Source organism: Oncorhynchus mykiss, chromosome 3 (genome assembly GCF_057628025.1).
Source record: "Oncorhynchus mykiss isolate SJ-2025 chromosome 3, ASM5762802v1, whole genome shotgun sequence".
Taxonomy (NCBI): Eukaryota; Metazoa; Chordata; class Actinopteri; order Salmoniformes; family Salmonidae; genus Oncorhynchus; species Oncorhynchus mykiss.
Genome location: NC_143024.1, coordinates 23,780,001 through 23,790,356, shown reverse-complemented (window position 1 = coordinate 23,790,356; position 10,356 = coordinate 23,780,001). Strand labels below are relative to the sequence as shown.

The 10,356-nt window shown below is 48.0% G+C and overlaps 2 protein-coding genes across 6 annotated transcripts in view; one reads left to right on the top strand and one right to left on the bottom strand.

The window, feature by feature from the left end:
* The first annotated feature begins 85 nt into the window (after positions 1-85).
* Positions 86-7,086, top strand: LOC110509802 (uncharacterized). Of its 2 annotated transcripts, XM_021590919.3 has the most exons (8): positions 86-749; positions 2,042-2,643; positions 2,786-2,952; positions 3,099-3,194; positions 3,286-4,073; positions 4,278-4,410; positions 4,590-6,128; positions 6,260-7,086. In XM_021590919.3, exons 2-8 carry the CDS (start codon positions 2,343-2,345, stop codon positions 6,431-6,433), a joined length of 3,198 nt encoding a protein of 1,065 aa, XP_021446594.2. In that variant the 5' UTR covers positions 86-749; positions 2,042-2,342; the 3' UTR covers positions 6,434-7,086. The 2 variants fall into 2 exon arrangements, with proteins under 2 accessions (XP_021446594.2, XP_090081821.1); XM_090225695.1 differs by lacking the exons at positions 86-749; positions 2,042-2,643 and having other exon boundaries at positions 4,278-4,436.
* A 1,187-nt stretch (positions 7,087-8,273) lies between these two features.
* The window catches only part of LOC110503596 (protein capicua homolog), a 62,085-nt gene continuing 60,002 nt past the window's right edge, over positions 8,274-10,356 (bottom strand). For all 4 annotated transcript variants that reach the window (XM_036969319.2, XM_036969326.2, XM_090225640.1 and 1 more), the window contains one exon: positions 8,274-10,346. In XM_036969319.2, coding sequence (XP_036825214.1) covers positions 10,078-10,346 — 269 coding nt within the window. In that variant the 3' untranslated portion in view covers positions 8,274-10,077. The remainder of the gene's footprint in view (positions 10,347-10,356) is intronic.

The following is a 10,356-nucleotide window of genomic DNA, read 5'->3' as shown; positions in this document are numbered from 1 at the left end:
CAAGTTGATCATCTTGGCATGAAAAGAGATTTGAAAATCAACAAAATATAGCAGGTCCACATGACGTTATCACCAGAAGAATTGAGAGTGGATTCTTCTCACTGCCTGGCAGGCAAGCACCTTTAGCCACTCGTCTTAATTCAGACAGCTAAGGAGTTGGAGTAGAGGTGTGTCAGCCTGTGGCAATTCAATAACAATTTATAGAAGCCATTTTATTGTTGTTTCAGATTGCAGGGTTAGCAAACACATTATCATTATGGTGATATTAATATAGCATAACAATTATCCATTATTCAAAGTTTCCATTCTTTTAAGTTTAAACAAAGAGGATCAGATGAGTGCAGTTTAATTTGGTTTTTAAACGGGTCTAAAGTAGATACAAAAACAAATTGCAAACCACACGGACATGGCGAGAGTAAACTCCCACTACCGCAAATATACAGTACGTTTTGTGAAAATGCCCTAAAGACCGCTTGATGACTGACAGCGAATGTATCCAATCATTGCCTTCCAGAGTCTCAAGGCCAGAGCGAAAGGCAGCGGAGTGTGCCGACAACAGGGGAACGATCCGCGGACAAACGATGTTTTTCGTGCACCGAAATGTTTCTCTGCCAGAAGGTTCACGATTTTAAAGTGTACTGTTCAATCAGTGCATTATTCACTTAAAGACGGAACGGAGAGTGCATTGTTGCTTTTGCGGAGCTTTGTGACTACCTCACGAGGGATTGTCCAACGACAGTAGATGAGAGGTAAGATTATTTTAACGGGAGGGGAAGGAAGGGCCTGTCGTGTCTACCGGAGACCTGCGGGGAAAAGTGGATAGCGCCGCCTGACGACCGCCTTGAGCCGGGGAGCCACAGTCAGGAGACAGCGGTGCCTCCGAAGAGGTCTCGGATATCCGAGAGAGCGCCGCCAACAGCTCGCCACATGAATGATAACACACAGGAAGCAATGTCGCAAGCTATCATGCTACACATGATCAGTTATGCAGCACTGTGGCTTCTATAAACTAAATGTCATGAATTATATGCCATATTTGAGTAGGAAAAATGCATGTAGTAATGCACATCCCTTCTACCACCATTTGGCGCCTACATGCAGTTAGCTTCTGCTGCTTATTGCAGCTTCTAATTAGCGTGTAGCTAGCTATCAGCTCTATTTTCTATGACGATTTTATGGAACCATGCAATAGCTACAGGGCAATTCCATGATAACGGAATTATGCTGAGACTCAGATATTTCACTTTAAAACGTATTCTAAACAAAAAAACATTTACTGGAACAATAGTGTAGATGCGAATTTTGTTAACAGAATTGCGGTAAATCTCTTTTGGTTATTGAACTACAGATAGTGAAGTAACAGAATTACTGTAATGGAATTACATCGTGGGTCCCTGATCTGTACTACACAGAAGTGCATAATTTATGGTTATGAATGGAATTTTCTTTATTGTGATTCATCCTGAATAGGTACACAAAGGTAGAAATATGCAATATCATCCTTTGCATATATGGGTATCATTCTACACACTGGCTATTATTCGAATAAGCTCCAGCCCCAAACAAGACCAAATTTGGTTGGTCCGATCCGGACCAAATCTGAACCAATAATAGATGTCTATGTTTCACAAGTTTGGACATTACAGTAGAACACAATAGAGTACAGTACATTACTGTAAATATAGACTCTTAGCTTTCATTTGACACTCATTTTGAAATATTTTTTGTTATTCATTTTAATTGTATTTATTTAGCCCTTAGTTGACAGAGAACACATTCTTATTTACAGCAACGACCCGGGGAATAGTTACAGGGGCGATGAGTGAGCCAATTGGAAGCCGGGGATGATTAGGTGGCCATGGTTGTATGAGGGCCAGATTGAGATATGCTCCTATCAATTTCACATGTTGGTGCTCATGGCTCCTTTTACATGGAAATGACCTACATCATTGTAAACTAAAATAATGTCTATGGGCCAGTTGGGGATTGGGACAGGTGTTACCAAATAGCTGACAGACTACTGTATTTTGCTTTTTTTCAGGCTCCCTCCCTGTTGTCCTGACATCACAGAACATCATAGTGAGAGACCTGAGGAAAGAGGCTAGCTACTTTACAAATCATTGTTACTGGTTCAAGCCCTAAAACTCACAACACACTGTTTGCTCACAAACAGACTTCAAAGTCTTAAATTCAACCATCGAGGCACACTTGTATCAGGATCGTAACACAGAGATATAACTCAGACCAGGACAGGATACTTTTTCTCATTCATTGAATTGTGCTGACTAACACACACACACACACACACGACACGGTCCTACAAAAACCGCCTTGCAGTAGTCATGGATGACCAGCAGGAGGACCCAGAGGGCATGTACGACGTGCAGCACCAGTACATGTGCAGCGAGTGCCACCAGCTCTTTAACACCCTAGAAGAAGTGCTGATGCACCAGCAGATCCACACAGGGCAGGAGGGAGAAGAGGGGGAGGCTGGGGAGGCCATGGCCATCCAGGGCATCTCAGAGTACGGGGACAGCCAGTATCAGTGCCTGGAGTGTGGTGCCCTCCTCAGGAACCCAGATGAACTGCTACTGCACCAGGAGCTGCACATGAGAGAGGCAGGGTTGGAGACAGAGGACCATGGTGAGAAGGAGGGGATGGTGGAGGACAGGAAAGGGTGGATATGTGTCTTGAAGAGGAGGGGGGGTGAAAAGCAGAGGTTGTTTGAATGTAGAGGGGCTAGATAGCGAGACTCGCCTGCTGAACGTTGTGTTGTGTTCCCCAGAACTGTGTGAGGTGTTAGAGACAGACGAGGCAGGGACAGAGGGCCAGGTGTCGGGGCCTGTCCAGTACCAGTGTCTAGACTGCCTGGCCCTGTTTGACTCTCCAGAGGTGTGGCTGGCCCACAGACAGACCCACAGCAAGAGCAGCACACACAGTGCCACAGAGACTGTGAGTATTAAATACCAACACATTTCATCAGAAAACCCTTCATCAAATGGCTTACAGGCTGGCGTTCTTTTGCGCAAAAGCAGACAGGCAGAATTAGGTGTTTCCTTTCTTGGCTCAAACTTCCTCCCCCCTCATCTCTCTCCCAGGAGTATGTGTTGCAGCCCGATGGTACTGTGACACCCTTGGTCAGTGTTCAGAACTTTGTCTTGAGTGAACAACAAGCTGGGGAGATCTTAGCACAGGTACTGTACACACTTCATGTCAAAAAGCTTTTTAAAACCAGTAACCAGTTATTCTCACTCAAACATGATCATGTCCGTGCCCCCCTCTCAGGTCCTGGCCCAACAACAACAACATCAGTCTGCCCCCCAGCCCTCGACCCCCTCCCGGGCCACCTTCCTACCCCCCGTCTCCCCCCTTCCCGGCTCGGCCACCATGCGTCTCCAGATCTGCAGTGCCCAGGCCCTGGCCGATGGCTCCAGTACCCCCGGCCTACGGCGCGCCAAGCTGCTGCCCCCTCTGCTCACTCCTCTAGGGGTGGGCTCGGTAGGAAAGCTGGGGGTCACGGAGAATGGCCTCCAGAGACTGGAGGTGGTGCTGTCTGCTGTCCGGGAGGAGAAAGAGCAGCAGGGGGAGGTGGTGATCTTCCACCCCTATGAGTGCTCCGAGTGTGCCCTCCTCTTCCAGACCCCAGAGGACTTCCTGCAACACCAGGGGGAGCACTTCCTGGCCCAGGAGAAGGAGAGCGGTGAGGACGGGGTGATGATGGGATACGAGGAGGACAGAGGGAGGGAGGAGGAGAGAGAGGAGGAGAATGGGGGGAGGGTGGCAGAGGAGAGGGGGAAGGGAACGGGGAGACGCGCCCTGGCTAAAAGAGCTAGAACCACACCACTATGCCTGCACTGCAGCCAATGCCAGCGTACCTTCACGTCAGCCAATCGGCTGGCGGCACACAGGCGCGTGCACGAGCATGGCACATACGAGTGCCGGGAGTGCGACAAGGTGTTTAAGAAGGCGATGTCACTGCAGACACACATGCGCTCTCACTCCGGGGAGGCTCGGTATCTGTGTGTGGACTGTGGTCACGGCTTCAACACAGAGATGACCCTCATCATACACAGGTAGGTGCCTGACCAGACATCATGTTCTCATCATGAACCATCTCAATCAATCCCATCTCAAACCATCTCAATGTTTTCCTGTCTATTGCTTTTTGAATGCTATTCTATTGAAGGCTCTGAGACAAATCTTCTCTTCTCTTTTTATATCCGTCTCTCCCTACTTCTCTCTTCATCCCTCACATCATCCCTCGCTCCGTCCTGTAGGAAGTCTCACACAGCAGAGCCGCTCCACAGGTGTGAGCACTGTGCCAAGACCTTCACCAATATGACCAAGTTCCTGTACCACCGTAGAACACACACCAAAACAGCCACCACTACACCTACCCCTGTCGTCCTGGTAACCACGTTTTCTTTTTAAAAATGGTAATATTGTTCTTATAGTTCCAAATTTTAACTTGAGAAATGTTTTGTGCAAATCATCAATGAGAAATGTGTGCAAATGTTTTGTTTCTCTAGTTAAATTCAGTCCCATACCGGTCAATGTATGAGCATGTGTTTTGACGATGTCCTGTGCAGGTCCCAGCGGCCCCCAGGAGGATGTCCCTGTCAGCCCTGTCCATCCTTCAGAGAGCCCGGGCCCTTAGGGAGAGGGGTGAGGGCAGCCCCATGGAGGGGGACGAGGAGAACCTGATGGCCCCCCTTACTGAGGCTGAGATGGAGATAGGCGAGTCGGGGGAGGACACTGCCTCCAGCTCTCTGAGCAGGGCAGAGGGAGGAAAGGAGAACAGGGTGGATGTGGAGGGGACACCAGGGGGCAGTGGAGAGTCCCAACCGGGAGAACATACTGCTGATCCTGGTTCCTCTACTGACCCTAACCTCGCTGGTCCCTGGGGCGCGTTCCCCTGCCCCTCCTGCCCTCAGGCTTTCCCCTCCCTGCTCCGCTTGGTCAAACACCGCCATACGGCCCACGTCTCCGAGCGACACTTCAAGTGCTCCGTGTGCACCAAGACCTTCAAGAAGCAGATGCACCTACGCAACCACCTGCGTACACACACCGGCGAGCGGCCCTTCCAGTGCTCAGACTGCGGCAAGACCTTCTCGTCCCTGGCCAACCTGTCTCGCCACAACCTCACCCACTCTGGCGTGCGCCCCTACCGCTGCGACATCTGCCACCGGACATTCACCCAGTCATCCAACCTCCGGCAGCACCGCCTACTCCATGCCAACCTCCCTCCCTGGCCCTGCCCGGACTGCCCCGCCACCTTCGTACGGCCGGCCAAGCTAGCCGCCCACCGCTACACTGTTCACCCGGGGGCCCCGGCCCCGTTCTCCTGCCCCCAATGCCAGGCTGGCTTTCTGCACAGGAGGAAGAGAGACCGCCACTGTCAGGAGGTCCACCCCACTGAGGCCCAGGCAGACAGAGAGGGTGGGTTAGAGAGCCAGCCCCAAGTGTACCCTGACGGGGAGCCCCTCTCAGAGCCCTCCACCTCAGAAGACACCGGGACCACCAGCATCATGAGAGGGGGCCTGGACTGCACTGTGTGTGGGAAGAAGCTCAACTCTGCAGCCAACTGGCGTCTGCATCAGCTGAGCCACGGCCTGGTTCCTGGTCGGTCCTGTGGTGGTGCAGTGGCCAGGGGTAAATCCCACCAGTGCCTAACCTGCGGTAAGCTGTTTGTCTCCTCCTCTGGTGTGACCTTGCATCAGCGCATCCACACAGGAGAGCGCCCCTTCCCCTGCAACCTGTGTGGCAAGCGCTTCCGTCAGAACACGCACCTGCGAGAGCACCTGCGCACACACACAGGGGAGCGGCCGTTCCGCTGCGAAATATGTGACAAGGGCTTTGTCCAGAGCATGCACCTGGCGGAGCACCGGCGGACGCACACGGGGGAGCGCCCCCACGCCTGTCTGGTGTGCGGCAAGGCCTTCAAGTCCTTCTCCAACCTGCGGAACCACAGGAAGACCCACGCACGCCAGCAGAGGCAGGAGGAGGCGGCTGCAGCACAGGTTGCCATGGAGACCAGCACCGCCGTGGCGCTAGTGGAGGCATCCCAGGTGGAACTGGCCAATGGGCAGCCTCAGCTGATCCACATACAGACGTCGACCCTACAGCAGGTGAGGGGGAGGGGCTGGCGGGGTCTGTGTGCGGCTTCTGAGGGTGTGTTAGTCTGTAAATGTGAGAAAATATGTTGAAATGTTTTTCTCTAACATCCTCCATACACTGCTTCCTTTCCTTTCCTATCCAGACCCAGGGTACTCCCACCATCATGTGTAATGAGTTTGGGGAGACCATCGCCATCATAGAGACCAGTGAGGGAGGAACCCTACCCCTGGCTGAGGCTATAGAGATCTACCACACAGCCCTGGAGAGCAGTCTGAGGATGGACTCCATCTCTGTAGACAGTCTACAGCTCATCTAAAGGCCAGACAGAGACAACTCAGAACCATGACCGGACCATCAGATAACCCTCACACGACGATCTAGATGTTCTGAGGGTCAAAGAGACACAACTCGGAACTATCACAGACCTGTCAAACAAGCCTCACAGAGTTATCGACAGCTACCGAGAGCCAGTGAGAGGCTCAACTATCGGAGAACCATGACAGAACTACCTGTGTGGGCTGTGGGAGTGTACTGACTCTTGACTGGCAGAGAGCATGTTTTACTGACTGTTATCCTATTGGGGTGAATGTATGGGGAGCAGTAGAAGATTAAACTGTGATCTAGTGAACTACAGCAGTGTAGGTACACTGGTCTGGTTGTCATTGTTGAGTACAAAAATGATTCTACAATTGCAGCAGGCAGGACAACAGTAGGTGTTCATTCACTCCTCCAGACCAAATGTGTTACGATCTCATGTTCAGAAAGACAGGGCAGAGCCGGTCAGTGGTGGTGGAGAGGTAGTGACAGACGTGAATCGAGGGCCATTTCCTGTGTTTGTCATGTTCTTGACTGCCCATGGATGTTCATTCAGTGCTTGTCTGTAATATGTGATTTTTACTTTGAAAACAATGACTGTTCCTCTTTTTGCTGTGAACAGATAAATGAATGATTAAATGATATTTGATAATATGCTATGTGTGTTACTGTGTCTTGATAGTGGACCCCATTCTCTCTCCTTTTGAAGAAAGGATTAAGTCCAGGGAAAATTAACATAAGGGCAAGCACTCACACTTTATATTGTTTTATGTGCAGTATTCTCCTTCTAAATACATGTCTCCATAAGAAATGTATGTCCTTGCATTCTCCCCAATGACTAAATGTTTTTTTATGTGTGTATGTATATATATATACATACTACAGTTCAAAAGTTTGGGGTCACTTAGAAATGCCCTTGTTTTTAAAAGAAAAGCAAACGTTTTTGTCCATTAAAATAACATAAAATTGATCAGAAATACAGTGTAGACATTGTTAATGACTATTGTAGTTGGAAATGGCAGATAAAAAAAATTGAATATCTACATAGGTGTAGAGGCCCATCCAAATTTATAATTTTAAAAGGCTAATTGATCATTAGAAAAACATTTAGCAATTATGTTAGTACAGTTGTTCTAATTAAAGAAGCAATAAAACTGGCCTTCTTTAGACAAGTTGAGTATCTGGAGCATCAGCATTTGTGGGTTTGATTACAGGCTCAAAATGGCCAAAAACAAAGAACTTTCGTCTGAAACCTGTCAGTCTATTCTTGTTCTGATTAATGAAGGTGATTCCATGTGAGAAATTGCCAAGAAACTGAAGATCTCAAATCAATTTCCAGCTACGATAGTCATTTACAACATTAACAATGTCTACACTATATTTCTGATCAATTTGTTATTTTAATGTACTTTTTTAAATGTGCTTTTCTTTCAAAAACATTTCTTACTGACTTTTGAATGGTAGTAGTTATATACTGAACAAAAATATAATTGCAACATGCAACAATTTTACTGAGTTGCAGTTCATATAAAGAAATAAATCCATTAGGCCCTAATCTATGGATTTCACATGACTGGGCAGGGGCGCAGCCATGGGTGGGCCTGGTAGGACATAGGCCCACCAACTGGGGAGCCATCCCCAGCTAATCAGAATGCATTTTTCCACACAAAAGGGCTTTATTACAGACAGAGATACTTTTGTTTCATAAGCCAGATGTGGAGGTCCTGGGATGGCATGGTTACACGTGGTTTGTGGTTGTAAGGCCAGTTAGTCATAATGCCAAATTCTCTAAAACAAAGTTGGAGGTGGCTTATAGTAGAGAAATGAACATTCAACAAATGTAAACAAATGTTAATATTCATATTTATTATTCATTTGTACATTTTTGGAGTTTCACCTTGTGTAATGGCATCTTTTAAAAGTCAATACAAGTCGGGTTACACATTGTTCCTTATCAATATTATAGCGAGTCTTCTGACTACAGTAAATAATATGTACAACACAACCAAGTCTTGCACAAAGACAACCAATATTATACCCAACCACTCTTTTTACTGCCCTGCCCCCTCCAGGCGTATCTCCTCCCACCCCAAAAAGGCCTGGAGAGAACAGTAAGGGAGGAAGAAAGGAAGGAAAAGAGCTGGAAGGAGGAGGCTATAGAATCAAACTTACTAGCAGGGGAGTGAGAGAGAGCGGTATACAGGGTTGTCCAAAAACATACTTATTACACTTAAATGAATACAAATGTCAACCCTCTTCTCTTTGTTATCCCTCATTGAAATGAATAAAAATATTTGTCACCCCAGGTCCTTGCTGGGGTGTTGAAAGGGAAGACAAAGAGAGGGAAAGAGGCACAGGTGAGGACCATCTCTCTCACAGGTCCCATCCCATTTCCCCTCAAATAAGAAAACAGGTTGAGAGAGAATCTAATGACATTGATACCAGCCCGTAGCAGGGATCAGGTCCACTATAACAATGAGAGGAGTAATATAAGTAACAGTAATACAATAATAACATAATGAACTGCAAAGTTACATGTGTTTGATTAAAAAAAAACATGTTTGTAGTCTTTAAAATAAAAAGTTAGATAATAAAACTGCTTGGCATTAGAAGTAATAGGCCTGTCAGCCTGACTCCTCTGGGATCTCAACTGAAGTCCACAAATAGATAAAACATGGTTGCAGTGACCGAGTGAGAAATGTAGAGCCATGATGTGCCCATCGACTCATTCTCCCCGCCTCCTTCCCTCATGGCGAGCGAATCAGACTAGCAGGAACGCTTGGTGCATCTTTACTGGCATCTTCTGTAGCCAATCATGGGAAGTGAGGGCGAGGTCCTAAACTCTCTCCAGTCCCCCTCACAGACCTGTCCTGAAGGTATGCTTCTATGATTCAAAGTAGAGAAAAATCTAACAATAAAACAAGGATCCTTCTGATCCCTCACCATCCAATGGCATCATCTCAAGCCAGTGGGGACCCAGCCCCCTAATGTCCAGCAGAAACAAATGAGTCAATGGGAGAATTAAGAGCCAGACCCTCTTCACCAACCAAAAACAACAAAGTGAGTCCGGTTAGAGTCAGATAAATGACCTTCAAACAGTCCCACTACGTGATATGTTATTCAGTCTGAAAGATGGGCCCTGCTCCAAGGCAATGGGTAACAGCTGGAGAGTTGTTATTGTATAGTCTATAGTCCACTGGCATCAATGGAAGTTTACAGGGATAATATTAATATTACGAACAAAGTGCTAATTCAAGTGTGGGTATTGGAGTTTGGGTTCATCAGCTGTGTGTCTGTCTGCCTGTCTGTCTGTGTGTGTGGCATTTGAAATGTAATTTTTTTTGGAGAGGGTGAATTACACTTAAAAAAATAACCTTTTAAGTTTTAAACAATTCCACCTCTCTGACACATTTTGCAAACACACACACACACACACACACACACACACACACACACACACACACACACATCCTCTTTCTTTGTCTCTCCACTTGCTCTTTCTGACCTGGCTCTCTGGAGAAAGAGAGAGAGACAGGTCCAGATATGCACACAGACAGAGGGGTGTAGCTTCAACAAAATTAAGAAGAGGCGGGATTTGGGGAACTGGTCCATCGCTGATTGGTCAATCCAACCTGTCAGCATCCTTCATCTAGAAGACTCCTGCGAATCCCTCAGCTCCTCTGGACTACCCTCCCTCTCTCGATCCGCCTCCTCTCCCAATGGCTCCGCCCCTCCTCCTGTCCCTTCCCCTGATTGGGCGCCAGACGGTCCGGGGAGCGAGGAAGCCTCGTTGGTCTCAGAGGGGACGGCAGTCTGCATGATCTTCTGTCGGACCTCCCTGATCTTCAGCTGCAGACACACCTTGGTGGGGAAGATGTCTGAGTAGCGTGCCTGGAAGGCTGCCGTGGCCTGGGCTGGAGAGCG